The sequence below is a fragment of the Carcharodon carcharias genome, chromosome 31, assembly GCF_017639515.1.
Source record: "Carcharodon carcharias isolate sCarCar2 chromosome 31, sCarCar2.pri, whole genome shotgun sequence".
Lineage (NCBI taxonomy): Eukaryota > Metazoa > Chordata > Chondrichthyes > Lamniformes > Lamnidae > Carcharodon > Carcharodon carcharias.
The window spans coordinates 27,399,080-27,424,035 of record NC_054497.1 but is presented as its reverse complement, the minus strand read 5'-3'; the positions used below and the strand labels follow the sequence as shown (position 1 = coordinate 27,424,035).

At 41.8% G+C, this 24,956-nt stretch overlaps 1 protein-coding gene across 1 annotated transcript in view; it reads left to right on the top strand.

The window, feature by feature from the left end:
* st13 (ST13 Hsp70 interacting protein) overlaps positions 1-24,956 on the top strand; it is a 56,166-nt gene that overhangs the window by 3,410 nt on the left and 27,800 nt on the right. The window contains exons 2-7 of the mRNA XM_041178125.1: positions 11,778-11,835; positions 14,115-14,187; positions 14,512-14,582; positions 16,055-16,121; positions 21,450-21,534; positions 23,293-23,403. Coding sequence (XP_041034059.1) covers positions 11,778-11,835; positions 14,115-14,187; positions 14,512-14,582; positions 16,055-16,121; positions 21,450-21,534; positions 23,293-23,403 — 465 coding nt within the window. The remainder of the gene's footprint in view (positions 1-11,777; positions 11,836-14,114; positions 14,188-14,511; positions 14,583-16,054; positions 16,122-21,449; positions 21,535-23,292; positions 23,404-24,956) is intronic.

The following is a 24,956-nucleotide window of genomic DNA, read 5'->3' as shown; positions in this document are numbered from 1 at the left end:
GGGCAGGGGCCTCTATCAGAGTCTCCTCTATTGGGGGACTTGAAGATTTTGCCCTGGGAATGGTGTGAAGTATAAAAGGGTTGGGGGAAGAATGCTTTGGAGCATGGCATCAGCATTTTGCAAAGAGATGAAGGGTTTTTAAAACAACTTAAATGGATTGCAAAATGAATTCAGCAACTTGAAGTTCATACTGTTCATTGAAATCGGGAGAAGGGTTGTAGAGATAAGCCAGGGAACTACAGGCCAGTGAGTCTCATGTCAGTGGTAGGGAAACTATTGGAGAAAATTCTGAAAGAGAGAATCTATCTCCATTTGGAGAGGCAAGGTTTGATCAGGGATAGTCAGCATGGCTTTGTCAGAGGGAGGTTGTGCCTAACAAATTTGATGGAATTTTTTGAGGAGGTGACCAGGTGTGTAGATGAGGGTAGTGCAGTTGATGTAGTTTATATGGATTTCAGCCAAGCCTTTAACAAGGTCCCACATGGGAGACTTATAAAGAGGGCAAAGGCACATGGGATACAGGGTAATTTGAAAAGGTGGATTCAAAATTAGCTTAGTTGTAAGATGATGACAGAAGGATGCTTTAGTGACTGGAAGCCAGTGTCCAGTGGCGTACCACATGGATCTGTTCTCGGTCCCCTATTATTTGTCATTTATATAAATGACATAGATGACTATGTGGGGGGTAGGATTAGTAAGTTTGCGGATGACACAAAGATTGGTTGAGTATTTAACAGTGAGGTTGAGTGTCTTTGGCTGCAGGAAGATATAGACGGGATGGTCAAATGGGCAGATAATTGGCAGATGGAATTTAACCCTGAAAAGTGTGAGGTGATACACTTTGGAAGGAGTAATTTGACAAGGAAGTATTCAATGAATGGCATGACACTAGAAAGTTCAGAGGAACAAAGGGACCTTGGCGTGTGTGTCCATAGATCTCTGAAGGCGGAGGGGCATGTTAGTGGGGTGGTGAAAAAGGCATATGGGACACTTGCCTTTATCAATCGAGGCATAGATTACAAAAATTGGGAGGTCATGTTGGAGTTGTATAGAACCTTGGTGAGACCACAGCTGTAGTACTGTGTGCAGTTCTGGTTGCCACATTATAGGAAGGATGTGATTGCACTGGAGGGAGGTGCAGAGGAGATTCACCAGGATGTTGCCTGGGATGAAACATTTATGTTATGAAGAGAGGTTGGATAGACTTGGTTTGTTTTCGTTGGAGCAAAGAAGACTGAGGGGCAACTTGATTGATGTGTACAAGATTATGAGGGGCATGGACAGGTTCAGTCATGAGGGGGCATAAGGTGAGGGGCAGGAGGTTTAGGGGGGATGTGAGGAAACATCTTTTTACCCAGAGGGTGGTGACGGTCTGGGATGCGCTGCCTGGGAGGGTGGTGGAGGCAGGTTGCCTCACATCCTTTAAAAAGTACTTGGATGAGCACTTGGCACGTCATAACATTCAAGGTTATGGGCCAAGTGCTGGTAAATGGGATTAGGTAGGTGTGTCAGATGTTTCTCACGTGTCGGTGCAGACTCGATGGGCCGAAGGGCCTCTTCTGCAATGTGATTCTGTGAGTGACATTTCAAATCATTCACATTTCGTTAGCTGAGGACTGATCATGTGGAACCATTTGAAACATGAATATTATGATGTGAAATTGAGTGAAAGGCATTTGCTTTGTCAGCTGGTTCTGTTGGCATGGTGCACAAATGACGAGTTGTGTGCCTGTTGTCCTAAAATGTCTTGGCCCGGATTGGTGTACTTGCTGTTCTGAGCAGAATACACTGGATCCTTGTCTGCTGATCTGACAGTGGAGTGCGTGTTTGATTTTCTTCCCGTTTTCTCGACATCTGAAGAGATCAAGCCCCAACTGAAGTGAATTCCATGGGCAGTGGTCATCTTCTAAGATTTTCCAAATGGGTATTTTACTGGCTGTTGATATAATGCTTTCTACTGTGGGGAACATAATAGCCAAGGTTGTTCTGGTAGTTTCTCTCCAGACATCCGAGGTATGTGGATTCTACTGGGGAGTCACTGGCTAGCAATCAGCAATGGAAATCCTGCCAGATGCTTCTCTTTCTAACCCGTGATGCAATGGTCAGTTCACATTGGGCTAACTCTTTACAGACCAGAGATTATTTGTGATCCTATCAATCTGTGTAGCTCCAAGACTGTTTCATCTCAAATCCATTGGTGCAGTGCCTTGCTGCTTCTGTAATGCTCTCATGAGAGCTGGCTGCTGCTAAAATGCTGTCCTACTAATAAACAGCACGTAGGAGGATCTATTTAGTAATGGAATTGTTGACGGGGGTCAATATTTGTAGCTTTTGATGTGTAATTTGGCTGTTCTGAATTTTAACAAGAGGGGGCTATTCAAACTGGGAAACTGAGAATGAAATTTATTCCAGTGGTCTGAAATTGGAGCACTTGGTTCTTGACCCACTGTTCATCAGTGCAGTGTACCTTCATTGGAATGTGTCTCCTAACATGTTGGTTTAGGTGCCCAAAAATATCACAATGGCATTCAGGTGCTGCCTGTCTTTCTGACATCCACGGCAGTTGGTTTGCAACCTTGTGCTGATTGAATAGCAATGTTAAAAGCACTCCTATTTTCTCAAAACTGATGTGATGTAAGATTAAACGTAAGGGATTTATTGAACAGGAGAAACTTTTTCATAAAGAGTTGGACTCTTAAAAAGTGATGGAAGCAGAAACCATCTTCACATATATAAATGAGTTAGAGAGGAGTATAAAGGAAAGTGGAACGTGGCAGGGCACAATGTATTAGAGCAACTGTTCATGCGAAGAAAAAGCAGACTAGTTGGCCCACTTCTGTTGTAATTTTACCACAACGAGTCAAGGCAATGCAGTGTACATGCAATCAGGTTTTCCAGCAGGAATCACCTGAGTAGGGACACTTGCAAATATTTTGGTTCTCTGCCCAAATGTCCTAAGGATAGTGTCCCTGTAGTTGCCTCTGCTGAGACCAGTTGACTGTCAAGAGCAGGAATTGAACCTGGCTTCTTGCTGGTCTGTGGTTCAGTTGCTTAGAACAGTGCTGCTGTATCAGCTCCAAGCAGGAAAAAAAGATTTCCTTCAGAGAGTAACTTGCCCAGTGAGTTGTAATCTCCTGTCATTGATGAGCAGCCTGAAATCAGCTTTCTTCTCCCTGGGGAGTGGAAGTGAATTAAACATGTCACACAGAATTGGTTTTGCAAAATTTGGAGACACTGCACCCAAAGCTGCAACTTGGGTTTTGTTAATTAGAAACAGTTATGAATTTATTGAATCAATCAGTTACCCCTCCACATTTTTCCAGTTATTTCTTTCTTCCCATTCCTCTTGGAAGGACATGCTTCTTGAACTGTTTTGCTTGGCCTGTAGCTAACCTCTCTAACCAGCTGTGTTCTGCTTCAGTTGTGTTTCCCACAACCTCCCTACCTTAACCAGATGAGGGGTTAAAACGTAAAGTTAGTCGGAGCTCTTATGCCGTTGATTTCAGGAACATCTGTCCTAGTAGTTGAGTCCCTTTGCATATCTTAGACCAGATCTAATAAGTGTCCAGGATTTTCTTTTGGGTGTACCTTTTCCTTCTTAACACATCAAAACATTTCCTTCAGAAAAGAAAGGCTTGTAGGCACTAACTCTCTGGTCTCTGAAAGCCTCATTGTAATAAGATGGGAGGACAGCCCTGTTTTGGAAGGGTGTAAATTGTGGGGAGTAGCGCTGCTGTTAGTGGAGCTTCTCCATTTAGGTCTGAAGAGTTTTTGACCTTTACACAAGTTGGCACTGGTGAGATCATCCTGGATGATGAGAATTGCTGGACAGAATGAAATTGTAACAATGCAAAATTAAGGGAAAAAAGGAGATTCAGTGAGAAAAATCTGAGTGATTCAGCCTGAGCTGAGTTATCAAGTTTCAGTTGGGGTTGATAGTAGTTAAGCTACTGTAATGTAACCATGGGCTAGACAGGAGATAAATCATTTAAGGTTCTTACCCATTATTGGCCTCTGCTGGAATGTCCACATATGTTGGCTGAGGGTGAATTGATTTTAATTGGTATAAAGAAAGGCCACTTGAGAGATAGCAAAGGATGAACCCTGGGCCTTTCTGATCAATGTGCTCAGTACGATGCTATGTGATGCATTTACCCATGGACCTGTAGAAACCTAAAATATCTCCTGTCTTTGCACTTGCTTTAGCCCATCTGCTGTTGAATCTCTTTTCAGTACTTTTATAACCCTGTGACTTGACTATTTCAATGCTGCTCTGATCATCTTCCAACCTGCATAAACTTGTGCTCATCCAAAATGCTGCTGGCTATATCCTGCCTTGCACCAAGACCCGTTGACCCATCACCCAGTTGTTGCAAAATACTGCGGATGCTGGAAATCTGAAACAAAAACAAAAATAACAGGTCTGACAGCATCTGCGGAGAGGAATACAGTTAATGTTTCGAGTCCAAATGACTCTTCATCAGAACTCTGAGTTTTTCCAGCTATTTTTGTTTTTGTTGCTGGACTACCCCAGTCGAGCAATGCCTCAGATTTAAAATTCTAATCCTTGTTTTCAAATTCCTCCATGACTGCCTATTTCTTGGGTGATTATGGAACTGGAGGAAGTTATGGGATAGGGTGTAACCTCCTCCATGGCCTGCCCCACCCTATCACTGTAACCTCTGTTATGACCAATGCAGTTGGTAAAGCGGAGTTATTTTAAAAATCCCAGAGGGAAACTTTAAACAACTGTCATAATCAATAATTTTAAATGCTATGTTTGACTTGCGACTCTAAACTCAGGAATCAGACCACTAGTTCTCAAAGTTTTATATTAAATTAAATGAAACATTTTATTAATTTATTTTATTAATTTACACAGGTTAAAATATATGTACACATGGCTACAAATTACTACTATCATAACTTTTAACAAATTCCCAAACTAATCTCCATAATCTCCAGACACCAGGCAAAGCATTTTCACTGTAAAAATTCAAAATGAGGTTCTTTTCACTGTGGAGCCAGTTCGATGCTTGCAGCTGCCTTTTGATCTTATATTGCCTCTGCCTGCACGCCCGAAAACTGAAGTTATACCTACCACCATTGATTGAATTCAAATTCTCATTGTCTCACCAGCCTCTTTGAACAATGAATCCCCTTTCATAGTACCAATTTTATTACTATAAACACATTGCATGGTAGCTGCTGGAAAAGCGTCAATTTTCACTCCACTTCTTGAATGCTCTATTCAAAAAATGCAAATACACACTATCTCTCTTCCATATCAAAACTAAAACCAGACTAGCTGGTTTTAATCCAGTTAAGACACACCCGCAGACTAAACCTCTATTTTAAAAGAAAAATATTTTCCAAAATATTATATACATTAATAGCTTCATGACATCACCCTCATCGAAAAATGAACTGTCATAATTCTAAAAGACGGCTTCATTTTAATAACCCATCTCTCACTATCTCCGATACTCATTACACTATTACGTTACCAGATGCATGCATTAACATAACACTGTATGTATACAAGTCCTTGGTATCAACAGAAATCACTCCAGTTCAGTGTCCAGGATTTTTTTTAAATGCCCCATTTCAAACTCTTGATAATGCATCTGTGAACAGATTTTCTCTTCCAGCAGTATGTATAATACGTAGATTAAATGGTTGTAATAATAGACTCCATCAGAAAAGCCTTGCACATTTGTCACGATATTTGTTCAAAAATTTCAAAAGATTATGGTCTGTCTAAACAATTGTTTCTGATGAATTGTTTGCAACATTTCAAAATGCTGCAAAGCTAACACCAAACTCAAAGTCTCTTTCTCGATCGTTGAATACCTTCTCTGTTATACATCCAGCTTCCATGAAAAATACCTTATTGGTTTTCAATTCCAGTGTCGTCATCTTATAACAGTACAGCCCCAATGCCTATATCACTTGCATCAATGGCCAACTGGAATTGCTTGGCATAATTGGGTACTGCCAACACTGGTGTTGTGGTTAATACAGTTTTCAAACTATCGAATGACTTCTGACATTCCAATGTCCATTGAAACTTCTTGTTCTTTTTTAATAGTTCAGTCCGTGGAGCAACCACTTGGCTAAAATTTGGTACAAATTTCCAGTAAAACCCGCTTATGCCCAGAAATCTCAAAACTTGTCATTTTGTTGTGGGCACTGGGAAATCCATGATAGCCTTGAATTTCACATCTCTCGGAGCCACCTTACCATGTCCAATGATGTGGCCTGGATACGTAACTTGCGCTTTTGCAAATTCACTTTTAGCCTAGTTCATCACCAAATTAGCTTCTGGTAGTTGAATAAATAATTCTTCCAGATGCTGTAAATGCTTTTCCCACGTCTGACTGAAAACGATTAGATCATCAATATAAGCAGCACAATTGCTTAGACCCACAATTACTTTGTTTGTCAGTCTTTGAGATGTTGCAGGTGCATTCTTCAAACCAAATGGCATGACTTTAAACTGATATAGTCCACTTCGCATTAAAAAAGCTGATATCTCCTTTGCCCTCTCTGACAACGGTACCTGCCAATGTCCTTTTAGTTAATTTTTGTGATAAATTTCAATTGTCCCACTTTCTCAATGCAATCCTCCAACTGTGGTATGGGATACGAATCTGTCACTGCATTCACCTTTCGATTGTCCACACACAGTCTTTGTGTTCCATCCTGTTTTGGTAGCAGTACAATAGGCAAATTCCAGTTACTGCAACTAGACTCAATGATATCGCTCTGAAGCATGAAATCCATTTCTTTTTGTACTTGTGATAACTTTGCTGGATTTAATCTATGAGGATGTTGCCTTATTGATGATATTTTTATACATACATCATGTAAAGCTAAATATGTCTTTCCCAACTTATTTCCACAAATAGGTTTGTGTGACTGCAATAGCTTTTCCAAATCACTTTGACACTTGCTTGGAAGGTAACTCGATATTGCATTTAAATTTTCAAGCACCCACTCATCATCCAATTTGATTAGAGGAAATTCAGTTTCAGAATCCTGCACTTCTACCTCTTTCTCATCATCCACCATCACGAATACCTCTTTCTGTTCCTTTTCCCTGTCAAAGTACTTTTTGAATATATTTACATGACACACCCTCTGCTTCTTTCTTCTATCTGGAATATTTATTAAATAATTTACTTCATTCAATTTCTTTTCAATCTTGTAAGGCCCACTAAATCTTGCATTTAATGAATCCCCTAGTACTTGGAACAAAACTAATACTTTCTCTCCAGAAACAAAACTGCCAAATTTAGCTGCCTTATCTGCTTTCACTTTCATCACTTGCTGTGAGATCTTTAAATGTTCCATAGCCAACTCACATGCCCTTTTCAATCTTTTCCTGAAATTTGATACGTAATCCAGGACAGTAGTTTCTGAATTTTGACCCACCAATTTCTCATGAATCAGTTTCAGTGGCCCCCTTACCTCATGACCATAAACTAGCTCAAAAGGGCTAAAACCAGTCAATGCTTTAGGTGTGCCTCTAATAGCAAATAACAAAAATGGAATTCCTATATCCCAATCCTGTGTATAATCAAGACAGTATGCTCTTATCATAGCTAATAAATACTGATTTCCACTTTTAGTCTTAAGGAGGAGTCCTACACAATCAATCATGACCCTGGTGAAAGGTTCTTCAAATGCTGGTATTGGAATTAAAGGCACAGGCTTAATCACTGCGTGTGCTTTTCCTGTTACTTGACATATATGACAGGTTCTACAGAATTTGACTATATCACTATGCAACCCTGGCCAAAAAAAAACCTCTATTTTCCTGTGTTTTCCTAATTCCTAAATGTACCCCCATTGGAAATTCATGAGCAATCCTCAATCTCATTTCTATAACCTAATGGGACAACAATCTGATGTACCTCCCTCCAGCTTTCATTTGCTGAGATGTAATCTGACCGCCATTTTCTCATTAATATATTCCCTTGAAGATAATAATACATTGGAATACATTTTGCTTTGGTTTCTGAATAAGCTTTCTGATATAACTGTTAATTGCAAATCATTTTTCTGTAACTCCACTAACCTCTTTGAACTGAACTAAAACAAAAATACCTGGAAAAACTCAGCAAGTCTGGCAGCATCTGCGGAGAGGAACACAGTTAACATTTCGAGTCCGAATGACCCTTCAACAGAACTAAGTAAAAATAGAGAACATAAAAATAGAAGTTGAGTTAAACATTTGAACTGAACTGTCCTTCATTCCTGGTGAACAAGGCAAAAGGAAGTTCTGTTGAAGGGGTCATGAGGACTCGAAACGTCAACTCTTTTCTTCTCCGCTGATGCTGCCAGACCTGCTGAGTTTGTCCAGGTAATTCTGTTTTTGTTTTTGTTTTTGTTTTGGATTTCCAGCATCTGCAGTTTTTTGTTTTTGTCCTGCATTCCTTCCTCCTGAACAATGTTATCAAATACAGTGCCAGCTAATTGGATTTCGACACCACCTTCTTGCCTTTGAACTGCCTACTTATCTGTTTATTTTGTTCTCCCCAATGAGCTTGCTCTCGTCATAACACAATCAGGAAACAATCCAGGATGTTTCACCTGTAGCACTTCTGTTGAAAACACTTCTACAGGCTGCTCAACTGCCAGAGACATCACCCACGTTTGCGATACAGCTATATCATTACCCAGAATAAATTGAACTCCTGCAATGGGCAATTTTTCCACCACTCTAACTATAACCTCACCATTCTTCCATCTGCTCTTTAAATTGAACCTTCCATAATGGAATAGATTTAGTATCTCCAAGAACCCCACTTACCTTCTCCTGCAACACTCCCTCTGAACAACAAATATCACTCTCTCACAGCATTATGGATTGACTAGCTCCTGTCTCTTAATATTTTACCATCTCTACCTCCTCCACCCTGTACACGTGGAAAGACTTTCCCTTCATGTACAAAATCTTTAAACATTTCTGCTCCTCAGAATTCTCATGAGTAAACTGTGAACGCCTTTATACATCTTCACCTTTCACTGATTCTCCATGTTTCGCTTGTACACAAACCACTGGTTTCTCCTGTGCCTGAACCGCAGAACCTACAGTACTTTTACTTCCAGAGCTTTGCTGTACCCCAATAATTTCTACAGATTTTTCCTGCAACCTCTAACATACTGACTTTGTGTGCCCCACTTTATTACAACGAAAACACCTCAATTTTTGAATGTCACTTCTACCTTCAGCACCTTTCTTTTTGTTCTGAGAAAAAACTTCCTGGGAGCTTCCAGCTACCTCTCTTCCCTGACTACCTGCCTCCCTTTCACTTTCCCACTTTTTATCCTTTTACAATTTGAAAGGGTGAAGGAGAAAAGGTTTGGCTCTATGAACTAACTCAATCATCAGCTATCTCTGCTGCTTGTCTTACGGAATCAACCCTCTGTTTCTCCACATGAGTTCTCACTACTGAAAGGGTTGAATCTTTAAATTCTTCCAAAAGAATGACTTCCCTAAGAGCTGCATATGTTGTCTCTGTTTTTAACACACGTATCCACTGGTCAAAATTACTTTGTTTTGCGGTTTCAAACTCAATATAGGTTTGCCCAGGCTGTTTTCTGATATTTCTAAATTTCTGCCTGTATGCTTCAGGAACTGTATGCACTCAAAATAGCTTTTCTCACCACATCATAATTCACCTACATTTCTTCTGAAAGTGAAGCATATACCTCAAGCCCCCTACCTAATAACTTAGACTGTAATAATAATGTCCAGTTTTCCTGTGGCCATTTCATCTGTTTAGCTAGCTTCTTAAATCAAATAAAGAATGTTTCAATATCTGTTTCCTCAAACTTTGGAAGAGCTTGTACAAATTTAAACATATCCCCGCTGGGTTCTACTCGAGATAAATCCTTCCTCACCTACTGAAGTCTCTTTTCCAACTGCCAGCATTTTCAGTTGGAATTCTTTCTCCCTTTCTCTTTCCTCCTTCTCCATCTTTGCAACTTCTAATTCCTTTTTAAAAGCCAGTTCTCTGTCTTTTGCTTTTTATTCAAGCTTTTTCATTTGCAACTGAAGTCTCACTATCTCCAGCTGTGATTCACCAGTGTCAGGTTTCACTTCCAACAGTAGATGCTGTGCTGTACTTTATAACTATATCAGATTTCCCAGCTCCTGCGGGTAACTCCAATTGTAACTTATCCGCCAACTCTGTTAACTTACTTTTGTTTATTTTCTCCAACTCACTCAGAGTTATCTCTTCTACTCCCAGACAAGTCTTAGCAATTGCCAAAGCCATCTTGCAGTCTCACCACTTCTAAAATACCTCACCAATCCTGAATTCAAAGTGCCACTCTTACTCGTAAGTTTAAGATTCACGAATTCCTAAGCAATCGAGGAATTAGAAATATAATTTATCCCAGCACAGCCCCCGATTGTTATGACTAATGCAGTTGATACAGCGGAGTTATTTTATAAATCTCAGAGGGAAACTTTAAACAATTGTCATAACCAATAAGTTTAAGTGCTTTGTTTGAGATGCGACTCTAAACTCAGGAATCAGACCACTAGTTCTCGAGGTTTTACATTAAACTAAATGAAACATTTTATTAATTTACACAGGTTAAAATATACATACACATGGCTTCAAATTACTATCATAACTTTTAACAAATTCCCAAACTAATCTCCATTAAGGCAACAGCAACCCATAGACTTAACCAAACACCAGGCAAAGCATTTTCACCTGACGAATTCAAAATGAGGTTCTTTTCACTGTGGAGCCAGTTGGAGGCTTGCAGCTGCCTTTTGATCTTACATTGCCTTTGCCTGCACACCCAAAAACTGCTGAAGTTATATCTACCACCACTGATTGAATTCAAACTCTCGTGGTCTCACCAGCCTTTTTGAACTTCATCCTAGCCCTGTAACCTCATCCATGGCCGCAGCCCTCCCTACCCCTGTGACCTCTGCGGCTGCACCCCACCTATACCTGTGACCTCCTCTTTGGCCACACCCCAGCCTATCCTTGTGACCTCTGTGGCTGCACCCCACCTATACCTGTGACCTCCTTTTTGGCCGCACCCCACCCTATCCCTGTGACCTTCTCTTTGGCTGCACCCCACCCTATCCGTGACCTCCTCTTTGGCCGCACCCCCATCCCTGTCACGTCCTCCATTGCCGTGCCCCACCCTATCCCTGTGACCTCCTCCAGTCCCACGATCACCCAAGAACTCTTCAATTCTGGCTCTTGTGTTGTGCATTCCTAATTTCCTTTCCCCCATCATTGGTGGCTGTGCCTTCAGCAGCCTAAGCACTGAGCTCTGGAATTCTCTCCCCTAAACCTCTCTCCACTTCTTTTTAAGATGCTCCTTATAACCTTTGGCCATCTTCCTTAATGTCTCCATGTGTGACTTGGAGTCAAATCTTGAATAATTATCAGCCCTGTGAACACCTAGGTTAGGTTTTATTACCTCAAAGACACTCCATAATTGCAACTTGTAAGCATTTGCTTTAAGGAGCAGAAATAAACCATCCTGTTAAACTGAGTTAATCCAATCACTTAACTGGGGTAATTGCTTTTTTCCAAATATGTTTGTGGGTGACCATGTAGAGAGCATGGGTTCAAGAGCTAGTGTGTGCATTCCCCAGAAGTCTCGAGTTATTCAGATAAGGATTTTTAGGCAATTTTAAATGTTTGGTCAGCAGTGACTTACTTGACCTGTGACTAGTCAGTTCAGTAACAATTAAATGTTTCTAAAACAACAACTCTGCTTTTTCTTTACAGTATGGGAGCAACCATCCCACCGCCAGCAGAACACCCAAAATTTCCAGAGTCACCGAAGGTACGCCATTGCATTAAGTAATGTTTTACAGTCAGCATTAGTTAAGCTAATCCAGGTGATCTGCATGTATTCCCAGTAGGAACTTCCCAAATATTCCTCCCTGCCCCCAAATTGGCCTGGGCTTTTTATTTTGTTTCTTGCCTTTCCCAGGAGGTCACATGCACTTGAGTGGGGTGGAGAGCGTAGATACTGTGATGCACTGGGACAGGCTGGATGGCCCAGTGGGTCAATTCCTATCCATCATTGTTCATAGGAGCCACCCGGTGCCTGGTAATCCTTCTTGCCAGTCTCTTGCATAGTATGTAGAAGCTGTTTCTCAACCAGACTTTGACACAGACCCTTTTATAATTTATTTTAAGTAGAAGGAGAGGAATGGATATGTAAAATTTGTATCCTAACTTGGATGATGTACTGCTGTCTGGTCAAACAATGGACCTGATATAATCAAGACCAGTACATGGCACTGAGCTTAGACACATCAAATGTCCTTTTCTTGTCCATGACATTTTCTTGTATTCTTGTATAATCTGCATCTTGTGCTTTGTTTGTATAGCCCTTAGTTGCTCATAATATTTTGATATCTCTGCACTACTCCTAGTGGGAAGGTAGAATTTTCTAGGACAGTGAGTTAATCTTTGAAACACAGAAAGAGGCCTTTCTACCATTGTCAGTTTCTTTGGAAGATCCACCCAATTCGCCCCACTGCCCTGCTCTTTGTCCATGGCCTAGCAAATTTTTCCCTTTCAAATACACATCCAGCTCCCTTTTGAAAGATACTTAGGCCCAGTTACGTAGGCAAGATCAGGATATATATATATCCTGGCAGTGAACAGGAAAGAGAGAGGAGACAATAGGAAGGAGTCCAGAGTTAAGATCGTATGTCTCGTGGTGGGATAAAGATGACATATGTGGGATGGTGACAGCGTGATTGTTGATGAACTGATGTTCAGGCTCTGAGACAGATGTGTGAGTGAACCAGAAGTTTGAAGGATTGATGACCGGAGGGCGAGGTACATATGAATTAAGGACAGGTGTAGGCCTCTTGGCCCCTCAAGCCTGCTCTGCCATTCAATAAGATCATGGCTGATTTAATTGTAATCTGCACTCCACATTCCTGCCTATCCCCGTTAACCAATAAGTAATTGTGAACCTTTATACAAATTTTAACATGATCACCAGCCATGTTATGGTGCTGGAGGTATTTTCATGGGAGTGAAGAGCCAGGTTGGGTGCAGAATTGATCACGGGGTAGAGAGATGGTGAAGATGGACATTATCATGAGACCCAGAGGCAGCAACAAAAAGTGGACCTTGGCCCAGGAAATGAAATTCTGGCCAGGAACTAAACTCACTGAAGCTGAAAAAAACAGTAGGATCAGTAGAGTAGTCACAGGCTCAACAAGTAACAGCTGCGATGGGGGATGGGCTGTAAATTAGGCAAAGTTACTTGAGAATTTTAAACAATTGAGCAACAGATCAGAGAGACACCCTACAGTGTAGCCTAATGCAGGAGCATAATCAATGCCTACAGAAGTCCAGCAACTTGGAAGCCAAATTTAGAAAAAGATCCTGTACTCACTGAAGGAAACAAATTTATATTTGAAGATAGCCCAGGATGGGTTAATGGCCTCTGAACAAGTATCAGTGTAATTTCAAATTGAAAAATCTGCACATTTCTAGCAGGAGTTAGTCCACAGCTGAGCACTGACCATAATTTGGCAGTGAATTGGTCTTCTCAGACTGGGATGGCTGGTGTGGAAAATGCTCTTCTGAGTTTGGAGTTGGAGGTAATTCACTGGGACAAAATAGTGCCTGCTTTTGTGATGGTGTGTCACAGTTCACAACTTGGAGTCCGAGTTGCTGTGGCAACATGCACTTTACCTATAGCTCCAGACTACAACATGAATGACAGTAATGGTAGAGGCTCCAACATTCTTTCCATCACATGGCTGATCAGGAATCTCCCCCACTCTTACCGCCTGCCATTGGTTTGTGTTGGAAGAATTAGTAGGTTGCTATTCAACTTGTTTGGCTGCATTTTGAATGGGTGTTCCTTGGCCATCAAGCCCTGGGGTGGGACTTGAACTTGGAGCTTCTGGATCAGAGGCAGGGGCGCTACCCACTGCGTCACAAGACCTCCAATGTGTCTGCTTTTCTGTGCATTAATTCTCCAGTGTACCAGGCATCAATGCTTGATAATGGGTGCCAAAAGTGAAACAGGTGTGCATGTATCTGTGATGTTTGGGTGAGTAGAGAAATAAATAACTTCCATTTCTACAGAAAGCAAACACAGAGGAGAAGGCAGCGGCTCCACCTCCAGAGCCAGCTTCTGAGAGTGAAGAGAGTGAATTGGGTGAGTGCAGAGAATTTATCATAGCTGAGACAATTTTGATCATTTCTGGTGACCCCCAAATTAAAAGGGAGAAGTGGAACAAATAATGAGCTAATTTAACAGAAAATTGTATTTGGGACTTCTGTAGTCTGGATATCTAATCACCTGTGGAAATGAATGTGATAAAGGATGTTGGGGGTGGCGGGGGGGTGGTTTTGGATTGGGAAAGATACATGTTAATGGAATAGTGAATCAAAACTCTTAAGGTGAATTACACCCGTGATTTGCAGTGTCATCTGGTTTCTAATATATTTTTTATAAATGAACATGTGGTTTGATCTCCAGAAATCGATAATGAGGGCGTGATTGAGCCAGACACTGAAGAACCTCAAGAAATGGGAGATGAAAGCATTGAGGTAAATCGTTTTTCCCTTATTGCTCCCCCCACTAACAGCAGTGACTTGTGTACTAGAGTTTGTCAATAAACTGTCCTCACTTGGAATTTGCAGACTCACTTTTAGTAAAGGCTATTGGGTGGTAATTAGGAACTCTGCAAGATTTACAGTTTCTACATTCTATGGTTTAAGTATCCTTTGTGCTAATTGGACAAGGGGAACAGACTAAAACAAAAACAGAATTACCTGGAAAAACTCAGCAGGTCTGGCAGCATCGGCGGAGAAGAAAAGAGTTGACGTTTCGAGTCCTCATGACCCTTCAACAGAACTTGACCTGCTGAGTTTTTCCAGGTAATTCTGTTTTTGTTTTGGATTTCCAGCATCCGCAGTTTTTTTTTTGTTTTTATATAAGGGGAACAGACTGCCTCCTTTTAAAAATAAAACTTTGCCAAACGTTAAGTGCTTTAAAAAGAATCCATGCTTACAGTCCTTGATTAACCCGTGCATTTCCAAATACTATATTTTAAATTATGGATTCATACCAAGGTTAAAAATGACCAAGGAATGGAGAGGGGATTAAAAATGAAGTTTGTTTCTTCAAAGCAAAAGGTGTGGAGCTGGGAGTTGAGGATTGATGGAGTGTGGATTTACAACCAGAATTCTTTACAGGTGCATCACTAAAGATGCTTCTCTCGTGGGAATAATTAGGTGCTGTTGTCCCAGACATCTCACTTCTGACTGGCTGATTTGGCTTTGGGGCAGATCTGCAATTTGCTGCTCGAAGATGAAAGGGAGCTGCACAAAATAGTGAGGTTTAATTAGTCATTGTTCCTGGGTTGTCCTGGTATATTTGTGTGTAATAGTCACTGTAATCCATTAGCGTGTTCGGTCATCTATTGAAAGAAAGCAATACTCGACAGTGTTTCCATCAGTTGTCAGTACCTATAGTTCAAAATTTTATCCTCACCTTCTCCATATTTATTTTATTTTTATCCTTCCAATTCTCTTCCCTCCCCATCCAGAAGAAACTGACACTCCAGTATCAAGAAGAAGAATTCAGTATCACTCTTGTCTTGTTTCTTTCTATGGCTCCATGGGTCAATGAGGCTACTCAGGGCTATAGTTCCTTGGAGGATAAACCCATGCTTGGCCTGTGACCCCCTGGAGGATAAACCCATGCTTGGCCTGTGGCCCCCTGGAGGATAAACCCATGCTGGCCTGTGGCCCCCTGGAGGATAAACCCATGCTGGCCTGTGGCCCCCTGGAGGATAAACCCATGCTTGGCCTGTGGCCCCCTGGAGATAAACCCATGCTGGCCTGTGGCCCCGTGGGCACCAACAGCCCTCTGTAGGATCACGTTTGGTCATGTTAGAGGATGGACAGTGACCTTTCAGTTGTAAGGGACATCACTGCTATCACATTATAATAAGACAGATTTGCTATTGTCTCACGTTAAGTTGACTATCATTACCTGATGTATTCTCCTGCTTTAGGTCTCGGAGGAATTGATGGATCAGGCCAATGAAAAGAAAATGGAAGCCATGAATGCATTAAGCGAAGGTAGGTGTAAAATGGGTTAATGCTTAGCAAATGGAGAACTTGAAAGTGAGAGTTTCTCATTAGAGTTTATAGCACAATGACCATTTGACCTGACTGGTCTATGCAGATGTTTATGCTCCACACAAGCCTTTCCCCCCATCCTAAATCAACTCACTTATCAACATCTCCTGTCCTTTATCCATCATGTGTTTATACGAACATACAAATTAGGTGCAGGAGTAGGCCACTCGGCCCCTTGAGCCTGCTTGCCATTCAATAAGATCACAGCTGGTCTGATTTTAACCTCAACTCCACATTCCTGTTTACCCCCAATAATCTTTCATCCCCTTGCTTATCAAGAATCCAACTGGCTCTGTCTTTAAGATATTCAAAGACTCTTCTATCACCGCCTTTTGATGAAGAGAGTTCCAAAGATTCACGACCCTCTGAGAGAAGAAATGTTCCCTTATCTCTGCCTTAAGTGGGCGATCCCTTGTTTTAAACAGTGATCCCTAATTCTAGATTCTTCCACAAGAGGAAACATCCTCTCCACATCCACCCTGTCAAGGTCCCTCAGAATTTTTTATGTTTCAATCAAGTGGCTTCTTACTCTTCTAAACTGCAGCGGATATAAGCCTAGATTGTCCAGCCCTTCCTCATAAGACAACCCGCCCATTCCAGATATTAATCTAGTAAACCTTCTCTGAACTGCTTCCAATGCATTTACATCCTTCCTTAAATAAGGAGACCAATACTGTACACAATACTTCTGATGTGATCTCACCAATGCCCTGTGCAACTTACTTTTGTATTCAGTTCCCTTTGTAATAAACAATAACATTCTATTAGCTTTCCTAATTACTTGCTGCATCTGCATATTAACGTTTGCAATTCATGCAGTAGAGCACACAGGTCCCTCTGCATCTCTGGTCTGCAATCCCATCATTTAGATAATATGCTTTTTTATTGTTGCTGCCAAAATGGAAAGTTTCACATTTTCCCACATTATTCTCCATTTGCCAGATCTTTGCCCTCTCACCTAACCTATCTATATCCTTTTGTAGCCTCCTTATGTCCCCTTCACAACTTACTTTCCTACCGATTGTTGTGTGATCAGCAAATTCAGCAACCATACCTTCGGCCCCTCCGTCCAAGTCATTATATAAATTATAAAAAATTGAGGCCCCAGCACTGATCCCTGTGGCACACCATTCATTATATTTTGCCAATCTTCCCCTTAAATGCATCCATGCTATTCACCTTGACTATATGATGTATTAGTAAGTTCCCCATTCCGAGCACATTCTGGGTGAAGAAGTTTGCTGAATTCCTTATTGGATTTTTAGTAACTATTTTAAAGGGAAACGTCAGGGCCATTTGACCAGCAGTTTGGAGATGGAATTTAGTTCCAAAGGTGAAGGTAGCCTTCCAGCACTGCACCTGTGTTCTACTCAGCTGAGTCTGGATTAAGAGTGGCAGCCGCCTGATCATCAGGGGCCTTGTGACAAAGTGCCTTCCTTACTTCTGATCCTTTATTCATCCAACAGCCGCCTGTAGCGTACACTGAATGGTGATCAATAATGGAAAGCTGACTGATTTCCTCTCCCTGGCTCAGAGGATTGGAGCCCAGTAGTAATGCTCCAATTGTTCATGCAAAGCTGGGTTACCATGCCTCAAAGGAATAATCATCTTGGGACTTCCTAATCTATATCACTTAACCATTTTAAGACAGTGGGCTAGCCAGGTTTGCCGCTAAATTAAGGAAGATCATATCCTCCCCTTTTCCTGCGGGTGAATAATGGCAATGCTTTTCAAAAGGAAATTTGCAAGGTTCCAGGGAAAGGGCAGGGACTAATTGGATAACTCTTTCAAAGAGCAGTGATGGGCTGAATGGCCTCTTTCAGTGTTATGTCATTCTATGAAAAATCAATGGGCCATTTACAAGGGCATGTTGAACTGAATCACTTGGGGACTGCCTGTATTCTCAAAACTTCGGTCTAATATATTAAACAATAAAGTAAACTTGTAATTTTCATGAAGTTTAATAATAGGAATTCCTATGAAAGTCTGGTCTAATGTTAGCTTCAAAACTGATATTATAAAATAGTGGTCCTTTTCCCAGCCTGGTGTACATGGGTTTTGAACAGTGTGGCATATCTACCAAGACATTGGGTTAGGTGATAGAGGACAAGTTTACATTGGTGGTTCTTATTGCTGATCACCCTAAAACTCTGACTTGATCACACTCCTTTTCTTCAAAGGCCAGTATTTTTCTGAATCTGGAGTCAATCTGAATCCCTTGCAAGTGGGGCGGGCCAGTGAGAGGTGGAGGTTTGTGGATGAAATTCCAGAGCTAGAGCCTAGGCAGCTTGAAGGCCTGGCAGCCAATGGAGGGGTGAAGAACGTCAGGCATGCACAAGGGGTCAAAAATGGAGATTAGAGATCTTGAGGGGCAACACCAAGCATGGTTTAGAAAATTTTAAAAACCCAGGTGTTGCCAGGTTGGGAGCACCTTTTTGAGACCTTAGCTCACCCGAAATTGCTTTACAGCCAATGAAATACTTCTGTAGTGCAGTCACTGTTGTGATTTAGGACAGGTAATTGACACTAAATTAACAGATAATTCCATGAAATATGAAGGACAGAAGCAAGCCAGTTGGCCCAACCAGTCTATGTCAGTGTTTGTGTTTCCTCATCTAGCATTCAGCCTAACCCTCTATTCCCTTTTCCCTCATGTGCTTATCCTAGACTTGAAGCTTTAAGTGACACTTGAGGCAAATAAAGCACATACTTGTGTCTGTTTCCATGGCTAGTTTTTCCTAGAATATATCTCCAGAGGCTATAGCAGGGGCAGCCAAACCTCATCAACATTAGAGCTGCCTGCAATAATCTTTGGACATCCAAGAGCCACAAGACATGGACAACCTTTCCATGCATGTTTTTATTACTATTGCACACACTTTTGTGAGGAAACCTTCAGTTTTTTTTTCTCTCTAACCTTCCAGGCTTCCTTCACACACTAGGCAGAATGTGGCAAAAACAAATCTGCTTCACTGACACACATCAGAGCTAGCACATGCTCACTGCTTAACTGACTGGCAACCTATCTATCCTAGTGTGGAATATCAGTCTAGAGGTTTTTAAAAAAAAAAGGGATTGATTTTACTTGGGGTGGGGTGGGGACACACCCGTTGTTATCACCTACTGAACAACAAATTTGAATCAGAGTCCCTGTGTCCCAATACAGTAGATTTTTACAATCCTGTTCCGTATTAAATTGTTTCCTCCCTTTCCAGACAGAAGCCACAAGTCAGAGGGTTAGCAGCGAGAAGGTGGGTTAGGGAGTGGGAGAAAATGGTGCTGGGGTCACGCAGCCCTATGTAAGACTAGCTGAAAACTAGAAAAGAAATCTCACGACAGTACTGGAATAAATTGTTGATCTCAACCTTCCCTCCCAGTGCTGCTGCCTACTCTCTGGTTCTCTCCCATGAAGCTGAGGCTGCACCCAGCTATTTACCTCCCTCCAATGTGTGATTTATTGAGTTTCACAGCACAAGGAATGAGCTGCACTTTGTGTATGAAAGATACACCGTGAGCTGTGTTTGGTCACCCTGGGCTGTACCTTGAGGGACGCCACTCCACATCAAGCATGGCTGGCCAAGAGACTCTCCTGGTCTTACCGCCTGCCAGAGATATATTGGAAATATTTGCAGGTTAATATTCAACCTGTTTACGAACATACAAATTAAGAGTAGGCCATTTGGCCCCTCGAGTCTGCTCTACCATTCAAAAGATCATGGCTGATCTGATTATGACCTCAACTCCTCATTCCACCTTTGCCTCCCTTGTTAGTCAAGAACCTATCTAACTCTGCTTTAAAAATATTCATTGACCGAACCTCCACTGCTATCTGGGGGAGAAAGTCCAAAGATTCACGATCCTTTGAGAAAGAAAATTTCTTCTCTTCTTTGTCTTAAAAGGGAGACCCCTTATTTTTAAACTGTGTCCCCTAATTCTAGTCTCTCCCACAAGGGGAAACATCCTCTCAGTATCCACCTTGTCAAGTCCCCTCAGAATCTTATGTTTTAATAAGATCATCTCTCAATATTCTAAACTGCAATGGATGCCTGTCCAGTCCTTCCTTGTAAGACAATCCCCATATCCCATGTTTGACCATGTTATGAACGCATCTTCCTTGGCCATCAAGTTCTGGGTGGGACCTGAACCTGGAGCTTCAGGTTCAGAGGCAGAGACACTACATACTGTACCAGAAAACCACCGCCTTGTGCTTATCTAGCCTCCCCTTAAATACATCTAAACTAAGCACCTAAACTATTTCCTGTGGTAACAAGTTCACATTCTCACTACTCTCAGAGTAAAGAAATTTCCAAATTCCCCAGCAGATTTTCTGATGACTATCTGGCTATGTCGTTTTGATTTCCTTAACTAAGGGAAGACCTCTTTGTTTTAGAGAGGGTGCGACAAAGGTTCACTAGATTGATTACAGGATGAGAGGGCAGCCCTGTGAGGAGAGAGAGGTCCATTCTACTCAATTATCTGAGCTTAGAAGAATAAGAGATGATCTCATTGAAATGTATAAAATTTTTTGAGGACTTGGTAAGGTAGGTGCTGAAATTCTGGAGAGTCTAGAAGTAGGAGTTATAATCTCAAGGTAAGGAGTTGGCCATTTAAGACTCAGATGACTTCTTCACTCAGAATTTTGCGAATCTTTGGAATTCTCCAGCCCACACTTCTACGGATGTTTGTTCAATGAATATAATAAAGACTGAGATGGAAAGATCTTATGGCACTAAGGGAATCAAAGGATATGGGGAATAGGGTGGGAAAGTCAAGTTGATGTAGAAGTTCAGCCATGATCTGTTTGAACGCTGGCGCAGGCTCTGGCACTGGCTCAGGCTCAGGAGGCCATGTGGTCTATTTCTGCTTTTTTTTATTGATGGCCCCTAGTTTTGCTCTTCTCCACAAGTGGATGCAGAGACTGTGCCTACTCAATCAGAAAGACCTCTATTGGATCATTCCTCAACCATCTCTTTTTTTAAGAGAAAAGAGTTCCAGATTGTCCAGCCTTTCCAGATGGGTATAACTAGCAGTTGTGGTAGTATCCTTGTAAATCTTTCTTGCATCCTCTCCAGCGCATGTTTCTTGAATGCTCCACATCCTCCGCTGCTGGACTGCTTGATACCTTAATGCTCCCCTAACTAACTAACAAAAAAATGTTAATTTTTGTGTCTGACTATAGATAGGAATTAAACGTGTCTGGAAACCTCCTGCTCCTTGCGCTTGTAAGTTCTGCAATCTGTATCTAAGCTTTTTGGTTTCTCAATACAGGGAACTTTGAAAAGGCAGTTGAACACTTTACAGAGGCCATTAAGTTGAACCCACGTCTGGCTGTTCTCTATGCTAAGCGAGCCAGGTAAGGATGCTGAAGGAGGACGGCAGCCATGTGAAAATGGGCCAGTGGTTTACTGTGGTCAGGTGCAGTTGTTTTGCAATCCCTCTGGTAATTGCTGCTGGATGGGGTGAGGCCCAAATATCAGTCGGGTGCTAATTAGAACAAGGCATCACCTCAAATGGAAGGAAAGATCATGAATGTTACCTCCTTGTTTTGTTCAGAGGTGCATGTTAGAAGCATCGCATCATAGTCCCTATCCTGCAGGATTGTGTTGCTGAAATTATAAAGCCAGGGTCAAATGGCTAACACTGAGAAGGGCATCTGAATTCTTTATGAAAGCTGAGTTCAGGAACTAATGGGAAGGATGAAATGTCTTGAATTTTCTCTATTTGTTAAGGCTGGCTTTGCGTTCTTGCTCCTCTATCAGGTGTAAAGCAACGTCGTCAATTGAGGGAGTTTTTAATGAAAGGTCCTTTAATTTGGGAGGGTCTGCGTGAAAATGGGCTTTTTTCCACTTCTGTTTTTGTCTCATGCTTTTGTGTATTTCTAGAATAAAATGCTGAGAAGTATCATCCTTCCTTGAAGTGTCCCTTTAAACACTACACAGTGGAGCAGGAGCAAGAAATTTTGAGGTCCTTTTTTAGAGGGATGCGTTCATGGGCACTTGTCTGGTGTAAATCTGGAAGCTTCTGGTGATGTCATCCTATTGCCCACCTGTTGGCAAATTATGTTGGCTATTGTAAATTAACGTCAAAGTATTAGATTTTTGGGGGAAAGGCTTGAGTAAATCAATCTGAAATAATAAGTAAAAATGCTGAAAATGCACTCCAGCTGATGCCAGTATTCCTAGTACACAGTAAAGCACCAGTTCCTTTCAGAGGGAAAAGGCATTAAAGTTTTAAGTAGGCTGCGCCTTTGTTATATTTTTTACCAATTCATCACCATATATTTACCCACTGGGTTGTTTCTCATTCTAATATAAAAAAATAACCTATACACGCTCTTCTTACTCATGATCGTTGCCTTTTGGTTACGAATATGTCTTTTCGCTAACTGCAGTTGGAGCCCCCTTGAGCCACACCTTTGTTGGTATTACTGTGAACTAGATGCATAATGGGGTCCACAATGAATGCTCTTCTCATTTGCACTTTTTAAAATTCATTCACAGGATGTGGGCGTCGCTGGCTAGGCCAGCATGTATTCCGCCCCCCACCCCCCAACTGCCCTTGAGAAGGTGGTTGTGAATTGCCTCCTTGAACAGCTGCAGTCCATATTAGACTGTTGCCAAGTTTTTCTTCTGTTTCCTTCTTGCACAATGGTGCTGAGAGAGCCTGGATTGCACCTATTGGCAGGAGCTCTGACATGATCCTGTTTTCACCTGATGGCCGCACAGGCATTTTCCAGTAGAGGTCACTAGAAAGCAATCAGGAAGGACCTGCGATTTATTTCCTTTCTGTTTGCTCTGTAGCTTGGGTACCAAGGCCAGTTTCTAACATCTGTACTGCTGCCTTCGCTGAGATTACCCAACTCGGCACAGGTTTGTCATTGGACTCGAGGCCTTCTGATAAGTACAACTCTGTATTTCTTTCCCCCATCAGATCATTAGGGAGGTACTAAGTATTTATTTCTAACAGAACAATTGTTGCACAAGAGGGTGCCTTCTCTTTCTGAGTATTCTTCAGTTCATGCTTTTTTTAAAGCATGAAGTTACCCTGTGTTTTATTCTTTCTAACCACAAAGTAAGAAATATACTTTTCTTGTACTTTTCTCTCTATACAGCATCTATGTGAAAATGCAGAAACCCAATGCAGCCATTCGGGATTGTGACAAAGCCATCAGCATCAACCCTGACTCCGCACAGCCTTACAAGTGGAGGGGGAAAGCACACAGGTGAGGGAGGGAAGAAGGTGCTTTATTGCAATGATAGGAGGCTTGTTTAAAACAAGTAAAAAGGGATGTGAATTCTGTATTGCATTGTGGGATCAGGAAGGTAAATGAGGCAGTCGTTGATACGCTAATGTTCAGAAGGCTAGCCTGCAGTCGTCACTATTAAATAGTACTTTTTAATTCTGTTTTGTGTACTCTGGTTCAACATAGAATGATGTTTATATAGTACCTTCCACATCTCAGGACATCTTCAAATATTTTATAGCCAATGAAGTACTTTAGAGAAGTAGATCCACACACAAATGGAGCTTCCCTATTAAGTATTGTCTATTGCCTTTTTTCAAACAATATTCATTTCAAATTTCTTTCCCCCCCCCACCCTGCTTTCCATGACTCTGGACTGGTGCTGGAGGGCAGGGTTCATCACAGCTTCCTCCAAGAGCCACATAGAAAGAAAGATCTCAACCCAGACCAACAATCTGTTAACTCCTCCTTGTTGGCCCTTTGAGGTGAAGATGACCATATTCATCATCCAGGTTGGTTGGTAGGGTCCTGGTGGATATGTAGGCGACTGCTAAGTCTGATCTGCACCAGGGAAATTCTGCTGCAAATAGAACAGGCTATTGCAGTCCGTTGAGTTTTGGGTGAACAGCTGGCTTGGCATTTCCTCTCTGTCTCTGATTTGCGCTTCCTTTCAGAGAAGGCTGCCCTGTTTTTCATTTGGTTACCTTGGGTGCAGCAACCTTGGACGAGCTTCTCCCAGGGCTCGAATTCAATATCAACGCTCCGAAGTGAAGCCTTCAGAGTGTCCTTGTAGTGTTTCCTTTGACTACCATGACAGCGCACCCCGGACTCAACCTCTCGATAGAAGATTTGTTTTGATAAGTGAGTATCAGGCATTCTGGCTACATGACCAGCCCAACTCAGTTGTGACTGTCTCAGTATGGTGTGCTTGGTCAGGCCAGCTCGGGTAAGCACCTCAGTGCCTGATATTTTGTTCTCCCATCTGATCTTCGCAAGTTTTTGAAGGCAGCACAAGTGAAAGTGTTTGAGCCTCTTGGCATGACACTGGTACATAGTCCAAGTTTCTCATGCAAAGAGCAGAGTGGACAGTCTATAGTGCTCTATAGACTTCAATTTAGTAGGCAGACTTGACCCCTCTTCTTTCCCACACAGATGTTTGAAGTCTGCTGAAGGCTACACTTGCTTTGGCAGTTCTTTCATGTGTCTCATTGTCGATATAGATAGCTTGAGAGAGAGTGCTGCCAAGGTATGCAAACTTATCCAATGCTGACAGGTTCTGATCATGGACTGAAACCCTGGGCTTGAGATGGGGGTTTCCTGAGCAGAATGGTATATTACGATTGTGCTGATTGTAAGGTCAAAGTTGTTAGCATGCATTGGAAAACAAGTCCGTGCTACATTGCACATTCAGCTCTGAACCTTCAGCTAGTGCACAATCACCATCAAACAGGAAATTGTGAACTATGTCCTTGGAGACCTGGTCTTTGCCTGGAGTTGTCTCAGATTGAGCAGCTTCCTGTCATGTGATATCT